The 21,874-nt window shown below is 44.5% G+C and overlaps 1 protein-coding gene across 1 annotated transcript; it reads right to left on the reverse strand.

Annotated features, from left to right (window-relative positions):
* Nucleotides 1-5,172: 5,172 nt before the first annotated feature.
* On the reverse strand, nucleotides 5,173-20,571 carry ATMIN (ATM interactor). The gene is made up of 4 exons (XM_059150870.1): nucleotides 20,218-20,571; nucleotides 10,733-10,858; nucleotides 9,761-9,960; nucleotides 5,173-8,881 (listed from the first exon to the last, which is right to left on the reverse strand). Exons 1-4 carry the CDS (start codon nucleotides 20,545-20,547, stop codon nucleotides 7,069-7,071), a joined length of 2,469 nt encoding a protein of 822 aa, XP_059006853.1. The 5' UTR covers nucleotides 20,548-20,571; the 3' UTR covers nucleotides 5,173-7,068.
* Nucleotides 20,572-21,874: the final 1,303 nt, after the last annotated feature.

Below are 21,874 nucleotides of genomic sequence, written 5' to 3' on the forward strand. Positions count from 1 at the left end.
TCTATAGATTTTAGTGTAAACATAATGATTTTGAATTAAGAGGAAGGCTGGTCTGAACAAAGGAACTGCCCAAATTTCAAGATGTGTAGTATCCTTTTTTTTGAGCAAATAATTAGTTTGGTTAGCAAAATATTGACTAAGAGTCCTCTATGAATAGATAGATATGAGGGTTTTGCCTTGGGCATCTCTTTTGTTAGTTTTTCAGTTAACCTGATTAAGCCCCGCTGGGATCTTATTTCCATCAGCCTGGGTTTAGCTTCTTTTCTGTTGATAAAATCACTCTAGGTTTTGCCCATCTCCATTCAGATTAAATCAGGATGTCCTTTCAGGCGAAATTCTGCCACTGAAGGGCAGTAAGCATGTTATAACGACGGCAACAGCCCTCTTCCTACCTCAGGGTGATGGTCTTAGTTAGGTTTTGGATCCTTTAGTCCTCTCTAAACCAAGCATGGAGAGCTATCTCTCATCTCTCATTCTATTAGTTTTGGATGTCTCATTAATCAAATTTTCCAAACCCCTATTTTTCTCAAAACTTTAAAAAATCATCAAGTGGAACTGTGGCAGCACCTGACACAGGGCTTCTGCAGGGCCTGAGGTCACCTTCTGGGTGAGGTTGGGTTGAGGCCTGGGGGTGCTGCTGGGGGTTTGGGTGATGGCGGGAGGACCTGAGGGGCAGGAAACCTGGATAGACAGAATGTTTCCTGACAGAGATGCGGGGGTTGCACTTCTGAAGGGCAAGAGGAAGACTAAATCGGAAATAAGGTCGGGCTATGTTTGGACAAGTACGTAAGACTCTGGCTACTCAGGGAGACATTCCCTAATTTTTAGCTGTACTCTCTTTATTCTGGACGTGGCCCCCTTTCATAAAATTTACCTGTACTTGAAGGACCGTGCTATAAAATGATTGGAAATGCAAAAAAACAAACAAACAAAAAAAAAATATAAAATGATTGGAACCCAGAATCAAATGGGCTTTCTCTTCCTGCCTCCAAGTTGAAGAGCTTTAGGACCTGGAGAGATCACAGAAGCCCAGCCCATCTCTCTGGGAATCCCCAACTGGCCAAGGCCAAATGCACAACTGGAGAAGGTCTCACATCTAGGGATTTTTGGGGTGTCTGGGTTTGGGTCAGGTTCAACCTTGGTGCTGCAGTTTAGGGGCTACTGAGAAGCAAGGTGGGGAATAAACAGAGGGGCTCCTGTGGCTATGACCGAGGGTGTATCAGGGCAGTCGCTGGTACCCCAGGGAATACTCTACCAGTCGGCCAAACTTACTGGGACGCTGGTGCCAGGAGACTCAGTGCTGGGCTCCTGATGTCCAGACTCAGCTCTGCCCCAAACTCTACTACCAGCCACACAATACAACAATGCCTTTAAAGTTACAAGACACTAAGAGTGCTAGGCCCCTTCTGGGAATTAATTATTCTCTTTATCCTGGGCAAATGCACGAGTGTCAAAGAAAGATCTTTTTCTCCTTCCTTTGTAACAGGACTGAATAATTCTTTGTAGGGACTGTTTTGTACAGGGTAGGATACTTAGCAGCATCTCTGGCCTCTATCTGATAGCTGCCAATAGTATCCCTTAGTCGTGACAATCAAGAATGCTTCTATAAGACATTACCAAGTGCCACAAGGGCAAAATCAGCCTAGTAGAGAACCAATGTTCTAGGGAATTCAATCTCTGTGTTTGCAGCTTCTCTGACAGTTTTACTTACCGAACACAAGCCTTGGCACAGGGACAAAGGAAAAGTGGGCGATGCCTGGATTGCGGCCTCCTGGAAAGCACAGGTGCTCTGAATTTAAAGCCCTCTGGTGCTCTCCGTGTTGTCTTGGTTCTTCAAGGTCTTCTGGTGGTGCCTGCCTAGGTTCCCCATAAAAGGAAGCAACCACAAGCTTTTTCTCCGAGATGATCTCATAATGACAGCGGGCCCACTTAGCCAGTGTCCAGAAAAGTCGTCAATATTCCCATATTCTGTCTTTTGAGAACATGCATTATTGCTTTGGCAAGGTTTTCAAGGGAATTCTATGATGATAAGCTGATGTATTTACACATGCTATTATTCAGAATTCCCTACTATTTAAGCAATACTCTCAACATTCACTGTTTATGCTAAACCAGCATGAGTATTATATATGTATATGCTAATAGCGCATATACCACTCTTTTGCCACTGGCAAACTGATACATCACACATATATATGAATATAGTTCTTGTTCTCGGTTTAGCTCAAACTAGAGAGGTTTCTTCCCTGTGTATTTTTAAAAATGAAACAATCTCTGCTTATGAAAACTTTGTTAACTTAAAAACATACCATGAACTAGTCATATTTTTAATACCATAGGACTGTTTACCAATTTTATTTTAGGCTGCATGTATTCTAAAGAAAGCCAGAAATCAAACATTTATTCAAGATAAGTACCACCAGTTCTGATACTGTTCCTGACTCTATGAAGGCTTAGTTTCACTCCTCATGACTGATTTCTCTCATGTAATTCCAAGAAAATGGAAAGTCAGATCCTTATTGTGATAGCTAGAGAACATGAAATCTGAAGACTTACGATTTAGGCACCTATCTCGTTAGAGAACAGTGATTTAAATGGTTTTAAAATAGAACATGTCTTACCAAAAAGGTAAAAAGAACAAACAGCAGCTTACAATTAATAGCACTACACTTTCAAATTTAGCAAAACAAATATTGTTCCCATGAACTGAAGTAAGGCAATATAAATAATCCCATATTAATCCCAAAGCATGGCTGGCTTAAGTTTGGATGGTTTCTAAAAAGTGTACTTTAAGGGGTGCCTGGGTGACTCAGTCAGTTGTGTCTCACTCTTAATTTTGGCTGGAGATCAAGCCCTGTAGGGCCCAGCAGAGTCATCTTCTCGCCCTCTCCCTCTGTGTCCTCCCCCTCCTCACACTAGTGCGCTAAGTATTTTATTTTTTTAAGTGTACCATAAAATCTTAATTTCTGAAGGCTCACTTTATTTTTTTTTTATTTTTTTTAAAGATTTTATTTATTTATTTAACAGAGAGAGATCACAAGTGGACAGAGAAAGAAGGGGAAGCAGGCTCCCCGCTAAGCAGAGAGCCCGATGCCTTGATCCCAGGACCCTGAGATCATAAAGCGAGCCGAAGGCAGAGGCTCAACCCCCTAGGCCGCCCAGGTGCTCCTCCTGAAGGCTCACTTTCAATAGGGAGAGGTTACTGCAGGGCACTGGAAGGTTAAATACCCTTTGTGATTACTTAAGATATTTTGACTTCTGCCACGTTTTTATTACAGTACAAGCTCTACATTTTCTGAAGTCACTAAATTTCTCGTTACAGCACAGGATAAAGAAGATAAAGAGGGGGATGACTTTCAAATTCAATCCTAAACACAAACATGTTTGAGAGGCAATCATAAAACCAAACAAGGGATGGAAAAAGCAATGGAGCACCAGAAAGCAGAGAGTAAAAAAGCTTCCAGCAAAAGCAGTAAAAGATGCCACGCTTGGAATAACGTCTGACACATGCCATGCGAAGAAGGTCATGCCTTTATGACAAAAACACAAAAACAAAAACAAAAAACCCAAAACAGCAAAACAACTTTGTTCACATTGAAATGGCATATATACTTTTGAGAATAACAAAGTCACCATGGAGATATATTTTTTCAAAAAATATTTCTCAAATATTTGACCACTTCACTGATAAACTAAAAATGAGTATCACTTTTTACGATTGTTTTCTTGTTTCGTTTTTGTAGCCTTCTGTCCCTTAATAGTAACTTTCTTGATAGTCACCATCCAAGTCAGTGGCAGGGCCTAGGCAATGTTTCTGTTATGCCAGCCGTCACTATTTTGACTTTGTGGACTTAGCACAGAGTTACAAATGTGTGTATTTTGTTATTAGTAAGGCGATACAAAATTTAGAGTTTTTTCCCCTGCAGTTTGTTGAAAGGAATGAATATTGGTACTTTTCCAGTTCAAGGGTTACAGACAATGCTTGAATTTATTCATAGTTTGGATATTTGCTCCTTTCACACACACAGGTTATCAAATGTAGGGCCACAGACGTTAGTCTGGGAACACTGACAACCTAGGAATCCCCTTCATCTTTAGCCTGCCTCTCCCGCTATGTAAGCTAAAACATCAGCGTGTCCGCTCATCAACACTGTTGATACAACTGAGAGAACCCTTCGGGTTGAAACATTGCAAAGCAAGCACATTTACTGGACTACTTCTTGGCCGTAACTACATTATACTAGCCAACATCTTGATGAAACTCCATGTCTTTTGACAGTCTGTTAGATGTTGGGAGTATGAAGCCAGAAGATCGACATGCTCTTTCCCAGAACCAAATCTTACCAAGCGACACTTGAAAGCACTTCCAATGGGAATGAATACTTGAGACTACAAAGCCTTTGTCCCTAAATCCCCAAAGGTATACGTTTCCTCTCCTCTTTAAGAGGCTTCTGAGGACCAGAGTGAGAAGCATTGCTTGAAATAAAGCAGAGTAAATGCTTAGAGTCAATATTAGATGGCAAGTTTTGGTGAGGTTTGGACTGGAATTAAGGTAAACCTTCTAAAACTGAGGCCATAAAATATTACTTGAAAGCATCACCCTGTCAATTTGCCACTACTAAGACTACAGCTTCACAACTGGACTGACATAGATATATTTTCTTCTGATAAAAAGAAGCTTCAAAACTTACTCAGCCTCTTTCAGGTAAGTCTACAAAAAATTTGTTTTTATTTCCCCTTTATATCAAGGAATCAGAAATACATTGACTAAGGAACTACTTATATTCTAACCCTCTTATTTTTGCTCGTAAGCTAGAATTATATTATTTACGAAGATAAACGGCATCGTGTTATAAAATGGTCGCCTTCGGCAAATGCATGGAGTCATCTCCTTTGAAATCCTTCCAAAACTTTAAAACCGTAAGGTGTGTTACTTTTATCAGATAAAAACTTCACATCAAAATAGAAAGTTTAGTAACGGCATGTCTTTTCATTTTCTTCTACTAGGAAAATTATTCGTATATTTTCATGAACACAGGTAAAACAGTTATGAAAATAACTAGGCACAACCATTGCATCCTGTGACTATCAGCAGATGATGGGTTTGTGAAAGTCAAGGCAACAAAACAGGTCACATTATGAGTATGTCGAAGAATTCACACACAAAAAAGGTAGAATTCTCACTTCTCTTTAATCACTGAATTTCAGTTATTATGAATAATCTTAGGACAATTCAGGTAACTAAGGTTTTTGGGAGGGAAAACAATTCTTGTACATAAAGAACTATGACATGCGCAATTTTTCTGTAAATAACTCTACTGGCTGGATTAATTAACAAACATTTTCACAGGAACGAATTTTTTAAAGCCAAAGATCACTGCATTTATATTTACAAAAAAGCCATAAACAAACATGCACTTCTCCTTTGCTTGGAGAATTTAAATCAATGTTCAAACATTAAGGCAGTGACAATTCTAACACAATGAAATTCTAGTTAAGGCTTTATGTTTGTTTTGAAACCCATAGTCATAGGCCACTGTGACCAAAGCAAACTCTTATCTACCAGGTTGGGTTCATCTCTCCAGGATATGTTTATTCACTACCAACTATTCTTCTATGGGACAGGAATTAGTAGTAATATCATCTATTTACTTGGGGTTATTAGTCCACTCCTTAAGTTTTATTTTGAGGATTTAGCCTTCAGCAGCATAAGTGTGCCACAGAAGGAACTTTCTTAACAAACTTTGAAAATGTACAGGCTGCACTGATTTTTTCCTTGGCTGAAAGTTGGACAACAATCCTAAATACAGTTAACCTCCAAAGCAGGTATGACCATGCTCCTATCTAAAAACATGGATGTCCTCGATCACTGACATAACTGGTCTTCACCTCCTTTTCTTTGAAGACTGGTCTTGCCGTCTAAACAAAGCAACAAAATGCAGAATACCATTTCTTAGGTGGATCTCTTCTATACTTGCTATCCTCAAGGCACAGATAACATCCTTGCTAGCCCAATGCCTTTCCTTATTCAAGGAAAAGATGAGAAGTGGAAGGGAAGATTCACTTTAGAGTAACTGTTGATTGCACTCTTGCCCTATCACCTTACACTGAAATTTAGCTGGGGGGGGGGGGATGTCCTTTTTCTCTTTCCCTTAATTTTTTTAAACATTTAGAGAGACAAAACTCAGATCCAGCCTATGGGTACATTTTGAGAAGCAGCTGTGGAGTACCACCCTTGCCTACCGGGGAGAGCAGGAGGGATGTTCCCAGGGCACACTCCAGAATGAGTTTCCACGGCTGGAATGACGTACAGTTACTTGGACTAGGAGGATCGCTATTTACACTAAGTGCTTGCCGCTACTTCTTGAAGCAGTAATTGTACAGCAGCAAGTCTTGTGAGGAAGTACTGTACATGTGGGTTGGTCTCAGTTCATGTAAAGGAAGAATGGCACTGACTACATGGAGATGGTCTCAGAAGCTAAAGACGGCTGTAGTTCTCCTTTGTCTTCAAGTCAGAAAAAAGCGAGATGTCAAAGCAGATGAAGCCGTAGGCAGCATGAGTCCCACACCATCTGAGCGCCGGCTTTTACATCTGATGTGTGGTATCTGATTTCTTTAGATTCACTATCAGGAAACAGGAATTTCTAACAAGCACTGTCAAATATTTTAGGAGCAATTTAAGTTAAGCAAGACACATTTCCACTGAAGTGTTTTGAAGGTCTGAAAAGTCTGTACCCTAGTACCTGGTAAGCTTGGCTTCAGCTAATGCTAGATGGGTTTGAAAGGCATGAAATACACTTGTGTTTTGAAGATGGGAAGACTAACCATGACAGGGCAAATGTAGGCAACACAGAAACAGTATTATTTAGACCAACATCTTACACTTTATCATACACTCACATTTATACACAAATTTCATGTTTACAAGTACAAAAGGCAAAGACCCTCCAAGAACTGAAGTAAATGCATCAGTAACTACATTCAATAGCGTTAACACTGTTGTCCCGCTCTCCATTTTCCAAACGCAGAAGAAAATCGTCAATGCCGTTGCACGCTCGGACTTCACTTTTAGAAGTCAGAGACCCTGTGTAGTTCTGCACATGTCTGGGTTTCTACAGAGCTGAACTGAGACTCCATTGTGTTCCAGGCCAAATCGGCCAGAAGAAAGTCATCCATTGCTGTTTGAGTTTCGTTGCTGGTGAAGAACAAGCTCCCCAGGGTTTCGAAGCCAGAATTCATGGTCTGTGTCTCTGTACTGTTCAACTGAACTTTGCTCTCTACAGCAGGTATGTTTTTAGCAGCGGAGATTCCTTCAGTCTGGGTCTCTGTGTCAGATGAATCAGTACTCATGGAAAAGCTGGAGTGTTTCAGAATACTTCCCAGAGGCAGGTGGGGGCTACTGTCTAAAAAGAAGTTTAAGTCTGTCTGTGTCTGCGTGTCAAACATTTCAAGGCCCAAGAAGTTAGAATTTCCCCTACAACTATAGGACTGAGCAGATGTGTCTGCAAGGAAGAAGTCCGTCTGGGTCTCTATGTCCAGCGATTCCAAGACAGGCTCGGTGGTCATGGTGTTAAGCTCACTCTCTTCAGTTTGAGTCTGGATATTTGAGGCAGACAAGAACTCTTCAATATCAAAATCAATTGCGGGATTCTGGGTCGGGCCAGATGGGAGCTGGGGGTCAGGTCCGGTACTTGTGTCAGACAAAAGACCACGATTGTCCAGTGTCTGACTGGGGAGATTACTTGACAAGATGTTTTCTAAATCGCTTAATAAATCTATAGTTTGGGTCTGATTATCTGTCATGTTCTGTGAAGGAAGCATGCTGTGCTGTGCACTGAAGGTTATAATTGGTGCTGATTTCTCAAGATCTTGATTTAAAGTCTTAGGGTGGGTCTGAGGTAACAAATCATGAGCGACGGTCTCTGCTACTAAGCTGCTGCTTATAATACTATCTGTAGAAACACCGAAGGATGAATGGACGCTCTCAAAAATGTCCCCACCCATAACAGCTTGGTCCATTGGTACTCCGTCATCTGTCAGACTTTGCATCCCACTCGTCTGGGTTTCTCTGGAGATCCCACCTGACTGGTAACAGGCATCCATAAACGCATCAGTCTGAGCAGCAATGGACGAGGTCACCTTGGAACTGGGCAAAAACGTTTGCGTATGAACACTAATGGGAAGGGAGACTTGAGAACCAAACGTCAAATCTGTTTGAGAACAAGAAGATACAGAGGAATCAGGCCCAGCCCACGGCGTGGAAGGTATGAAGTGCTGCGTGGCGTAAGACAAGTCTGTCTGTACGTTGATTGAAGAAATACTGTTCTTCTGACATGTGTTCCCTAGTTCTTGTAAAGGATTAGACAGACTCTTACCCAAGTTCACTTGAACGCCTGTACTAATTGGCTCCATGGCAACAGGACTTACAATTTTTGGAAGAGGGAGACTTTCCTTCAGACAGCCAGCCTCCGAATCGAGGCCGAGGATCAGGGTTCCAATTGACAAGGGCAGTATGTGCACAGCGCCAGGGGCAGAACCCTGGTGGTCGACACCCAACACCACAGGCTGGGCCAAGGAGTCAGCTGTAGGCACGAAGATAGGCATGGGAGAAAACTGCATAACAGGAAGTTTCACCACAGCCACTTTGGGCTTGGGTAAAAGCAACTTCTGAGGGTATCTTGGAGGTGTTGTAAGAGTCTGCTTTCCGGCATTAGAGCTGCAAGAGTCTTCAAAAGAAGTGACCAGCTTTATATCTGAAGTTTCCAGTTCTTGAGTGTCTGGTCTTGCAGCTGGTTGGGTGCTCAAGGCCTCAGTGGTCTTACTGGACAACTTTTGGCTGTGCAAGCAGCTCTCCATTTTCCTTTTCTTACTAGGTGGATCCCTGAAACCAAGGACAGAGTTAACAGGAGAAAAACAAGAGTTTAGGCTGCAGCTTTCTTCAACCCTGGTGCAGTCTCTTCAAGTATTTACAAATGCTGTTCCCCACATCTAGAGCAGAGATCAGAATCCACCAGGGGAGGGGAGATCCATCCTTCTGTGCCTCTATGACAACTAGGACTACTATATGGTGGGCAGAAGTGGAGGAGCATGCAGGCAGGGAAGGAGGAAGCCCATCTTTTTCGGGGCATACCTCTAAGTACTCTAGTACTCAGCTTAGCTCTATAAGCACGAGGGAGCTAACAGATTATATAATGCAACTTTTACTGTTCCTAAAGTAGGAAGCTATTACTCCAAATATAAATTTGACCTTTAAGATGAAGTACAGTTTCATGATAAAACTTAACTCTTTAGCAATTTAATAACATCCCTCTGATGGAAAATGCTTCAAGCTGGGCTTTTCTTTTTTTTTTTTAAAGATTTTATTTATTTATTTGACAGAGAGAGATCACAAGTAGGCAGAGAGGCAGGCAGAGAGAGAGAGAAGGAAGCAGGCTCCCTGCTGAGCAGAGAGCCCGATGCGGGACTCGATCCCAGGACCCTGAGATCATGACCTGAGCCGAAGGCAGCGGCTTAACCCACTGAGCCACCCAGGCGCCCCAAGCTGGGCTTTTCAATTGGGAAGAAATAAGGAAGAACAACCGGGTTAGACAGATGTGGACCCTTTGCTAGTATTGTTCGCCTTTCCGAAAGTTCCCCCCTTTCACGTCATGTTTTTTGCTGTGAGTCCTCCTTTCTCCCTGCACTAATGGCTTTCCAGGAGTTTCGTCTGAAATTCTTCCCATAGCGACTGACTCCTGGGCCACCGTTTCTTCCCCTTTACCTGTGCTCTGCCGGGATCTCATGGCCAGTGCGGTAGACGTGAGACTGTAACGCAGTTCTGCTGGCGTAGGGACAGCCGCACGTGCACTGGAAGGTCTTGCCGCAGTCCTCGGCGTGCCTTTTCAAGTCCCACTCCGTGCCATAGGAATTGCTGCACTTACTGCACTTATGCTTCTTTTCGGCGTGCATCTTCATGAAGTGCTAGGAAGAACACAGAAGACCAAAGTGGAAAACCACATTGCTCAGAACATTTGAAAAAACCATCCCTGTACGTGCATTAAAAATGAGTCTACAGGACAAGCGAGAGCGGTCTACACATCAAAAGAATGGAAAAGCAGGCAAACTGCAGTTTACCACACGCCCCTTCTCCCTGTCACTGCCGCTTTGTGAAAAGTGAGAACCCTGTTTTGGTGGCAATTCATGGCACCCACTTGGGTTTACAAACTAGTGCTGCAGACAGGAGAAAGTCCGCCAGGCTTTTCTTAGGACCCCTTGAGCCAGCCCTCGGGAGAGTAGTTCAGCTGCCAGTCCCTGCCAGTCCCACGTGACCGCCTTCCCCACTCACTGGGCCCCTCCCTCCTCCGAAGGCAGCTGCTTCCGGAACTCTTCCTGACTTCTGCGGCTTCGTCCTTCCTTAAGAGAATTCCTCCTCTGTGCCTTTGCTCCTCGGGCCTTGGAGGCACACAGTCACACAAGAGACGTGGAGCACACATTTCTCATTTGCTGTGGAACCGGTCTTCTCGCCCTTCTCTCCAAACCCACTTCTGGACATCTTCTCCAGAACAAGCCACTTCTCCTTCACTCTTGTTAAACCCCACTCCCGTCTTCCCCAACACGGAGACGCCCGGGTAGGGCTATCCTCACAGGCAGAATTTGAGAATTCTCCAGTTATGGTTTCGTAAGTGATTAGAATGCACATTAGGTTTGTATCACCTGCATTTCACCTTCAGAGAAGTCTACTTAAATAAAATACCTGTTTTACGAGAGAAAATTGAGAAAATGGTCTGTCAGGGCCTCTAGGACATCCTTCAATGGGACAACAGTAGAATTTCGGTACAGTTTTCAAATCCTTTCTTATTGTTGGATTTACTATGCCATCCTGCAAAAGAAAAAATTATTTTACATAATTATTAAAAAACAAAACAAACCAGTGGGACTGGCTGGGACCAGAAACAAGGAATGACTAAAGATGGGCATAAGAGATCTTTTAGGGTAGATAAAAATGTTCTAAAATGATTGTCGTGCTGCTGGCACAACTATGTGGATCTATTGAATAATTAAATTTTTCACTTAAAATGGGTAGATGTTACGGTGAATCAAACTGTAGCTCAATAAATCTATAAACATTTTTCAAAAGAGGGGCACCTGGGTGGCTCGGTGGGTTAATCGACTGCCTTCGGCTCAGGTCATGATCCTGGAGTCCAGGGATAGAATCCCACATCAGGCTCCCTGCTGACCAACCCCCTTCTCATGCTCGCTCGCTCTCTTTCTCTCTCTCATTCTCGCTCTCCCTCAAATAAATAAAATCTTAAAAAATTTTTTTTTTCCAAAACCAAAAACCCCTCCATGTTGTTTAAAAGTTTCTATCCATTCCTTTAAAACTCCTCCTTCTAAACTTAAAATTTCTGTCCTTAAAGCCAGCTTTCTTTGTTTGTAAGTGGTATATTCCATTTCTCAGGCTCAACATTTTGGTACCACCCTAATTCTTCCCTTCCCTTCTACCCCACCCTCAATTATTGGGAGCCCCTAAAAAACCCCTCCTTTGACTCTGTTCTTCAGGCCTTCCTCCTGGCACCCTGACTTCCTCTGATCCTTAAACCCCTGAAGTAGGTGAAGGCAGTCGACACAACTTATATATATATATATATACACACATATATAATATTAACTCATATAATCCTAATCATCCTTTGTTATTAAGTATGTGATTGTCTTTTTGGCTGGGAGTTTAAAATACCTCGTGACTTCATTTAGCTTGGAGTGCTCTGTCCTGGTGCCCCTGATAAGCTCACATACTGCAGGTGTGACACACCTATGACCTCCAGCGTAATTCCTGTCTGGCCCTAAAGGGGGGTGGGGTGGGCTGGGGAAGGACCTCTTGACAGGTCACTGGAAACAACTGGAGATGTATTCATGTAACCAGGGCTCAAGGGTAGAAGAGCGCCTGGTTCCGGGGATCCCAAAAGAGACCAACTTTGGCCACTCACCACAAAGGTAGTGAGACAAGTGGTGGTGACACAAGAAAAGGGATTTATTTCAGTGAATCCAGTACCAGGAAGATAGTGGACTAACTTCTCTACGACTGTCTCCAAAGTGCTGAAAATACTTTCAGGTTTATGTAAGGAAAATGTAGGACAAAGGTCAGTGGATACGAGCAGGCAGGCAGAAAAGGTCAGGTCAGTCGCTCTCTTGGGGTCAACCATGCGGGGTTCTTGCTGGTGTAAAGGGAATCCCTGTTGCTGGAGGGAATAGTTTTGGGTCCCTATCATGGGATGCCCCTCCCCTGGATCTTTTGCCTGAGTTAAGAGATGAGCTGGAAAGAAGAACATAATCAAAATACAGATTGAGGTCTAAGTGGAAGGGGTAGAACTTCCCTTTGACTCAGGCCTCAGCTGTTGCTGCAGCGCTCAGGCAGGTATCCTGGTCATCTAGTGTTCTGATTAGCGAGGATTCAATACTGTTGGAACATGTCCACTTCCCTCTCTACCAGTAGTGCTTCTGGAGAAGTGAGAAATGAATAATCACGTGGCTAAGACTCCTTCCCTTTGCCTTCCCAGTGGATCTCAAGAGGAACATGTTGACCTTGTTGAGTTTGTGTCCACTCATTTAGAGGGAAAAGAAGCTGTTCTTGTTTTATTTTTAAACAACATAATTTATCTTTCCATATCAAATTCAATTAGTCCTCCATGTCTTCCACACTGGTTCATTCTTTTACAATCCTACTGCGCCATACTGCCCAGATATTCATATTCATTTGGGTTATTTACATGGTCTCTTACATAATTTTCCTTCCTCTTCTAATGTTATAACAAATGTGACATTCTGAAAACTTATTTGTATGTATCACCTAACTGTGTTATGCCTCAAATCTCCCATTATAGCCGTACCTTTTTCTGTTCCCTTTTCATACACCACCCTACTCAGCCTCACATTCTTCCCACTTCCAATTGCACAGTCTATGAAGGCCCAATTTGCCCTACATTCTCCTGGCTCTCTTCAGGCAGACTGCGATGGTGGAAAAAGCACCTGGCATTGAAAAACCTACAAACCACTTCTACCAGTTAGGGTTGTTGCCTTAACCTCTCTGAGTCAGTTTACTCATTTCAGAGATAGATACAGTAGTTAACTCTCAAGATGATCTTGTATTGGATTAGCATAAAGCCAAGCCCAGATCATAGCCTCAATAAACAACACTCCCTTGTTCTGCTCACCACCACCCAGATATAGAGATCTGTTTCCTGTTTGAATTCTGAGATAATGAAACTTAAGCTATTTTAAATATTACCATTTTTTCCCCAGAATTCTTTCTCTCCAACTAACTTTCTTAAAGGGCAGAGACTATTCTGTACACCTCTTGGTATTGTCTTAATGCTTAAAGAAGAGAGCATTTGCCTGCTAACTGGCATTTTTTGAAAGGCAGTCCAGCGTAGGGTGGTGGTTTTCAACCCTAGAGTCTGAAAAATCACAGGAGACACTTTAGTTTGGAGTGGGGGGGATTAGGGATCCATACTTGGTTTTTAAGTCTCCCCACATAATCCGAAAATACAGTCTAGCTTTGGAACCCCTTGCATAGAGGTTAAACCCCTGGGTTCTGGAATGTGGACTGCCGTAGTTTGAATTCTCTACTTTGCCACTTTCTTGTGACCTTGAGAAAATGAATTGCCTTGGTTTCCTTACCTGTGAAGAAGGTAAAACAGGATCTACTTCATGGTTGTTGTGGGGATTTAGTCATTAACACAGTGCTTATCATGTGATCACTCAATTAGTTATTATTGCTATTTGTTATAGAGAGTTTTGTTTCTTCTTTTGCTTTCTGCCAACCAACTTAATGCCAAACCAGAACTTTACATTAAATTACTGTCCTTGTGAAAGTCAGACTGAAAGGCTCTCTGTTAAAATACTGGTAGCTACTAGCTTTAATGACAACTGACATGGTCTCTTATCACCAAACTCATTCCTACTCACCAGTTCACCTAGTGTTTTGTTTCTTTTTAATGAAATACTTTGTTAACTTGATATTTTTCCATCTAGTGTTATTAGCAAGAAAAAACGACATGTGGGGAGAATATTAAGACTGAGAAATTCTTCATTCACCTGACAATCATCAAATTCCTCTTAGTGATACGCCAGGGACATGGCTCCTGTGTATGTTCCAGGCTGTTCAGATGCTCCACAAAATTGCCTACAAGGTCACTACAAAATTCATGCTCACTTCTAATATACTCTCAACTCTGCTTTGCATGCCTTTTTAAAAACTTAATTTTTATTTTTAAGTGTTTTATTTATTTATTCATGAGAGACACAGAGAGAGAGAGAGAGAGAGACAGAGGGAAAAGCAGGTTCCCCGCAGAGCAGGGAGCCAGATGCGGGACTCAATCCTAGGACCCTGGAATCATGACCTGAGCCAAAGCAGACACTTAGACTGAGCCAACCAGGTGCCCTAACATGCCCCCCCCCCCATTTTTAAAATATTTTATTTATTTATTTGACAGATCACAAGTAGGCAGAGAGGCAGGCAGAGAGAGAGGAGGAAGCAGGGTCCTTGCTGAGCAGAGAGCCTTATGCGGGGCTTGATCCCAGGACCCTGGGATCATGACCTGAGCTGAAGGCAGAGGCCTTAACCCACTGAGTCACCCGGGCACCCCTACCATGCCCTTTTATTATCCCCTTTTAAACTCCCAATCATGTTCTCAAAGACATGTTCACTTCACTTTTTAAAAAAAGTTAACGTTTTGGGGCGCCTGGGTGGCTCAGTGGGTTAAACCGCTGCCTTCAGCTCAGGTCATGATCTCAGGGTCCTGGGATCGAGCCCCGCATCGGGCTCTCTGCTCAGCAGGGAGCCTGCTTCCCTCTCTCTCTCTCTGCCTACTTGTGATCTCTGTCTGTCAAATAAATAAATAAAATCTTTAAAAAAAAAAAAAAAAGTTAACGTTTTAGAGATGTTTTAGGTTCACAGCAAAATTGAGCAGAAAGCACAGAGATTTCCCATATATCCCTCCCTCCCCAAATGTGAATAGCCTGTTCCGCTATTAACATTATCCCCTACCAGAGTGGTACATTTGTTCCAATCAATGAACCTACATTGGCACATCAGTATCACCAAAAATCCACAGTTTATATTAGAGTTCATTGTTGCTGTTGTATATTCTGTGGCTTTTGACAAGTGTGTAATGATAAACATCCACTGTTACACAATCACACAGTATTTTCACTGCCCTAAAAATCCTCTGTGCTTACACCTATTCCTAATATTCCCTTAAACCCACATGACAAGGACTAATCTTTTTTGCCTTCTCCAGAAAGTTATACAGTTGGAATGATGCAGTAGGTACCCTCTTCATATTAGCTGCTTTCATCGAGTATACTCCTGACCTGAATTTCTGCCACGTCGTTTCATGGCTTGATAGCTCATTTCTTTTTAGTGCTGAGTAATATGCCATTCTCTGGAGGTACCACAGTTCATCTATCCATTCACCTACTGGTGAACATCCTGCTAGATTCCGAATTTTGGCAATTAGTCCCTTCTCTTTACGGGTCTTCCACCACCTCCCTCAACTTTCCGTTTTCACTGTTACATCATTAGTTCAAGTCATGATGACTCTGTTTGGACTTTAATCATTAGCCTCTTGACTCATTTCTAGAACTTCAATCTTTTTTTCATTCACTTTGCCAGATTCATTCTTCTAAAGTATAGCTCTGATCATGCCATTACCTCACTTGAACATTTTTAGTGGCACCTCATATCTTGCTGGGTCCAAATTGCTCTAGCTTGAGACATTCAAGTCCCTTACTATAAATACTTCGAATTGCCTTTCTCTTCTGTTACTTACCTGTTTTGTCTAATGGAACTACTTGAAATCCCCCAAACCTTTTCAAGGGGAAGAAAGTATTTGTATCATCTGTTGCATTTGGCAATGTCTGGACAGAGTAAATGTTCAATAAAAACTGGGAGCATTATACTGAACATGTTCACGTGGCCATCAAAGCCAAAACTGTATCATGCACTAGGATGAAACACTAAAGACAGCTGTAATGGACACCAACCATCCCCTGGTGGCCTTTATTACAGGAATGGCAACAATCTGAGAGCGTTCACTTTCGTGCTTTCTGAGGGCCAACTCCTCACCCTCCCTATCACCATCTCCCCATCCCAATTCCAGGGCCTTCCTGTCCTGAGACAATAAACTCAAAAGACAGGATGGCTGGAGGGGGCGCCTGGGTGGCTCAGTGGGAAGCCTCTGCCTTCAGCTCAGGTTTGTGATTCAGGGGTCCTGGGATGAAGCCCCGCATTGGACTCTCTGCTTGGCGGGGAGCCTGCTTCCTCCTCTCTCTCTGCCTGCTGCTCTGCCTACTTGTGATCTCTGTCAAATAAATAAGTAAAATCTTAAAAAAAAAAAAAAAAAAGACAGGATGGCTGAGATGAGGATGGGGGAGATAAGAAATGGGGGTGGCACAACACCACATGAACCGCAGTGAGAGTCATGTTTTGTTCTGGCATCCTCTATCTATGTTCAAAAACAAAATTCGCCAGACTTCTTGTACTTCATCTTTTGTATGCATGACTAAAAGGAGAACACAAAAAATACTTCATGTTTTGCATTCCTTTTTTGGGTACCTGTTACACAAAACATTTTAAAGTAAAAAAAAAAAAAAGCATTTCAAAAATGTTTATGAAACATTTTAACTAAAAGAATTTGGGGGGAAAAATCTGTGAGAGGGAATAATAAAAAACAAGATGGAAAAAAGTAAACACATGGAAGAAGAGAAAACCAGGTAAGGATGCACTTTAAGGAGAAAGGGTAAAAGGAAAAGATTTTAAGAACAGTGGCAAAAACTGGTGGGGAAAAAAAAGGCACTTTAACTACACCAGCACCTGACTGCCTTCACAGAAAGCATCCAAGAAGAAAATCAGTTCGCTCTGTTGTCTTCTTACTGTAAATTTAAAAATTGCAGGTCTTTGTATAATATGGCCTGCAGAATGACCTGGAAACTTTCTTTTCCTTTGTTTTTTCCTTAAAACAATTTCCTTGCAAATCATTAAAAGCAAACCCTGGACCGAACATATCCTTTAAGCCAGGTTTCAAAAATAAAAATGCTGCTGGGTTAGAGGTTCTTTAAGGGCCCACCTGTCCCCTTCACTGCTTTCAAACAAGAAATAAAAGAATCTCTGAGAAATGTCCATTTACTCCTACTCTTCCTTTTCCTTAATCCCCAGCTTTCATTTCCTCAGGAATCCCCCTGTAGGCAAGGGAGATTTCCTAGGAGGAGATTTCCTACTAGGAGATGAAATAGAGACACGTATCTTAAGAACCCGCATAACACCAAAACACAGCTGTCCCTACACCTTACAATCCAATCCCTATTCTTAACCACTATCCTTCAGAAGGGTTGGTTAATTATTTACATTAAGAAGGGAATATTTGGGGGCGTCTGGGTGGCTCAGTGGGTTAAAGCCTCTGCCTTTGGCTCGGGTCGTGGTCCCAGGGTCCTGGGATCGAGCCCCACATAGGGCTCTTTGCTCAGCAGGGAGCCTGCTTCCCTTCCTCTCTGTCTGCCTGCCTCTCTGCCTACTTGTGATCTTTGTCAAATAAATAAATAAATAAATAAATAATCTTTAAAAAAAAAAAAAAAAAGAAGGGAATATTTGTTTGGGGACAGGGTACCCTGTGAAGAAAGTCTAGAATAAAATAAGGACCATACAGCAACTAATGGGGAAGGGGATAAAAGAGTATCATACCCCCCCCCCCCCAAAAAAAAAACTAGAAAAGGAACTAGAATTTTACAAGTGCCGGTAACCAAGAGAACGAGCAGGAAAAATTCCCACTGAATCTTAAGCAAACCTGCCAAGCAGCTAAACTCAGACTACCTTCAGAGCAGTAAGTAGGCAGGCACTTGATTGGTACCCGAGTAGCTCCAAAAAGCTTTCAAAACCACAGGGAGCTCCCAGGCAGCTCTTCTCCCCAGGCCGCCTCCTCCGCCCTCCCTCCTCCCAATACTTTGAAAACAACAAGTGTCAAGAGTAATGTTTGAACTCAAGAGCCTTCTCCTCAGGATGCAGACGGTGAGTAAGAGATTCACCCCATTGGGGCACCTCTGTAAAGGTACACAAAGGCTGCTGTGTCACATAGGTCACGCTCGTCAAAGAAAATGAACCCCTTTCCTCCCATATAGCAGATGCTCATGGTTGGCTGAGTGCTGTGGTTAGAAAGGCAGAACAAGGCAGCAAAGTGAGCCTCTCCGACAAGAAAAAGATAAAAAACAAAAATAATGATGGTTCTGGGTGAGATTCCTTTAATTCCTCCTGAAACAGGTCTCCTTAATGATCTATGAAGGAAAATCAGGAGAGTCCACTTTTCCCTTCAACATTTTTAGTTCAGAAAGGGATCTGGAGGGCACTGTCCTAGGTTTAGACAAGAGACATCTGAAAACCCGCTTAGAATTGGGAGAATGACTTCACATAGGTTCTAAGCAAGGGAGGATACTGCCGCTCTGAAAAGTTCGGGTAAAAATTTGACTATCAAAATTTTTATCTGCCTCAAACATACGCCTCCTTCTTAATCTCATTATACTTTGTATGTGCACTGTATATTGTACGTGTTTGTGCATTTTGTAAATGTACGGGTATCTCTAGATATTCCTAAACTTAACGTCTTTTAAAAACATAATTAGAAATAGACCTCCTATGCTATCACGCTCGTCCTGAAGAGTAAATGGTATCTTTGTGCTCAACAGATGCTTCGCAAAGTCTTGAGAGTGAAAGAGCTCCAGACAGGAACTCCAGACAAAAGGACAATAAAACTGTGAGAGTCAATCTCTGGACCAATCCAGTCCTGGCAAGACGGGCAGCTTCTCTTGGGCTCAGAGATGTGAAGTGTCCTGGCTGGGTCTGTGAGCCGAGAGAATCAAGGCATGTAGAATTTCTGCAAACATGCGGTTCACCCACTCAAAATAAAAAGGAAGGATTTCGTTGAAATTTAGTATGATAGAGAAAACACAAGGTCGAAGACCATTCCCAAAGACCACGGAAGAGGTACTGCACTCGAGGCCTGGAAGAAACGGCCTCGGTTCTGAGGAAAACCGCAGCCTCACCTGCAGGGTCCCCCCCAGCACACCTCCTGGCCCGGCTCCCTCATCTTCACGGGGGACCCGTGCTGCATCTGTCCAGCTGGTGCCCGACGGGGTCGGCCTCTCATGGGCACCAATGTCTGGGCCACTAGAAACTACAACCTCTGATAAATTCTCCCCGGAAGCCCGATTCTAAGGAGGTCTCCAAGGAGGATCTCCGGGAAGGGCAGACAGAACCTGCAACACGTACTCCCGGGGGGCGTTCAGACCATCCACAGCTACATTCACAAAACTGCTGTGAGTGTCACGCTTCGGAATTCCGTCACTGTCGACACGGAGCGAAGCGAGTAAGGAGCGGGGGGAGGAGACTGCCCCTTGTAACGACGGGGAAATTGGGACTTCACAGGTGTCGGGTGGGGCCGGACCTCTGGATTTTCGGGGAGCCGGGCTCTCCACAGACGCGCACTGAGGGGTATAAGTCACGGCCCCACTTCACAGACCGAGGAAGGGACGGTCCCACGACTGTCATGTTAACGTACGGGCTCCCTTTTTAAGAGAAGTCCTGCGGGCAATGCCCCTTACGTCTCCCTCCTGGGCACACCCGATTCTACCGCACTGGGAAAGCGAGGCAGAGCTGCAGCGCCCTTTTAGAAGCCGGGCAGAAGCCGAAGGCCTCACGCAGGTACGGTGGGTGTGGTGGAAAGCGCTCGGGCTGGACAGGCGGACACCGGGTTTCAACTGCTGCTCCGGTCCGGCTGCGCAATCCGCTCCCCAGCAGCAGGATGAGGACGCGACCGGCCTCCGCAAGTTACTGGAACTACCGAGGTCCCTGCGTCGAATGCCCGGGCCGCGAAGCCAGAGGCCGGCAGTCCCGGCTCGTCCGAGCCCCACCGCGGAGAGGCATGACACAGTGTTTTCTACTGGGTGTCCCTGCGTGCTGGCGCCCACTCTGCCCCGCCGGGACTCCCTGGCCGGTGTGGCCCGTTTTGTGGGTGGACGCCAGCCGGCGAGGCTCCACGCGCGCGCGCGCACACACACACACACACACACACACACACACACACGGCGCAATCCCGGGCGCGGGCCGGGATCCCGCACGCCCCGCACGCCCGAGCCCGCGCCCAAGCCCCGGAGCGCCAGGCCCGGGGAGGCGCCGTTCCGCGGCGGGCTCACCTGCAGGCGGTGGCTCTTGACCAGGTGCATGTTGAGCGCCGGGCTGTTGGGCAGGATCTTGCCGCAGCCGCGCACGGTGCACAGGATGTTGGTCCGCACGGCCCGGGACAGCTCGCTCACCGACGGCTGGATCAGCTCCCGGGCCGGAGGCGCGGGACCCGCCGGCTGCTGTCTCGCCGCCGCGGGCCGCGGCCGGCTGCCCCTCAGCCGTCCGGGGGGCCCCCACGGGCCCGAGGCGGCGGCGGCGGCTCCCCTCGCGGCCGTCGGGGCGGTCGGGACACCCGAGGCCAGAGCCGCGGACCCCGCCGCCGCCGCCTCAGACGCCGCCATGGCTCCCGCACGGCAGAAGAACCGAACGAACAGGCCCCACCTCCCGCCGCAGCCACTTCCGGCAGGGGGCGGGGCCGCCGGCCTCATTAGCATCCGGCGGGACCGGGACGGCCGCGGCGCCCCCTGCCGGCGATGGAAGGCGTGTCTGCGGGAAGCCGCCGCCTTCTGCGCCTCGTCTGCGGTGAGGCAAGAGGGTTATAAAACTTCACAGGGGTTCTTGGGAACAGGTGGAAGGTATTGGTCCCACTGATTCATTTTCATCTTCCCAGAAAACTTAACATTGGGCATTAATTGTATAGAAGAAAAAGCAATACGCTCAGGAACTTTATTTCCCCAAATATTAGAAACAACCCAAATATTCAATGGCAGGAGAGGCAATAGTATGTTAATTACATTTATTGTTCATTGAGGGTTTACCATGTGCTAGACTTCGGGGAAGGCACTTTTCACTTTGTATCTCATTTTGTCCTCAAAACAGGTGTCACGGGTATGTACTATAAGGTTTACCCCATTTTGCAGAGAAGAAACTAGCCCCAGGTCGCATTGTAAAAATAAGTAAGTTGCTATGGTTGAGTTAATCATTTTAAGGGAGACTGGATTTACTTGCCTGTTATCTTTTTTGTTTTTGCCTCTTCACTGCTGAAGACATACTACTACTTAGGAGACAGTATGACTCAGGGCAGGGTTCCAAAACCTAAATACTTGGACGGACTAGCTAGACCAAGGAGATGAGCACAGGAGGCCATGTGTAGACAAAGGAGAAAGTGAGGACTGGTGAAATGAAAAATCCATCCTTTGTTTAAAGGATGCTACTCATCTTTGGTGTTGCTAGATTTATTTTTCAAGGTTTTTTTTTTTTAAGTTTTTTTTTTTTTTTTAAATTTTATTTATTTATTTGACAGAGAGAAATCACAAGTAGACGGAGAGGCAGGCAGAGAGAGAGAGAGAGGGAAGCAGGCTCCCTGCTGAGCAGAGAGCCCGATGCGGGACTCGATCCCAGGACCCTGAGATCATGACCCGAGCCGAAGGCAGCGGCTTAACCCACTGAGCCACCCAGGCGCCCATATTTTTCAAGGTTTTTATGTGAAAACTGCTAACTTACATGTATCAGAAGCCGTACTAGTTTTCTATTGCTGTTGTTACAAGTTTCCACCACCTTAGTGCTTAAGTCAACACAGATTGTGGCAGAGTTCTGACACAAGTACTACCCTAAGATCAAAGTGTGGGCAGGGTGGCATTTCTCCTGGAGGCTCTACAGAAGAATCTGCTTACTTGCCTTTTCCAGCTTCTCAGAGTCAGTAATGGTGAGTTGAGTATTCATCGTATC

The sequence above is a fragment of the Mustela lutreola genome, chromosome 16, assembly GCF_030435805.1.
Source record: "Mustela lutreola isolate mMusLut2 chromosome 16, mMusLut2.pri, whole genome shotgun sequence".
Lineage (NCBI taxonomy): Eukaryota > Metazoa > Chordata > Mammalia > Carnivora > Mustelidae > Mustela > Mustela lutreola.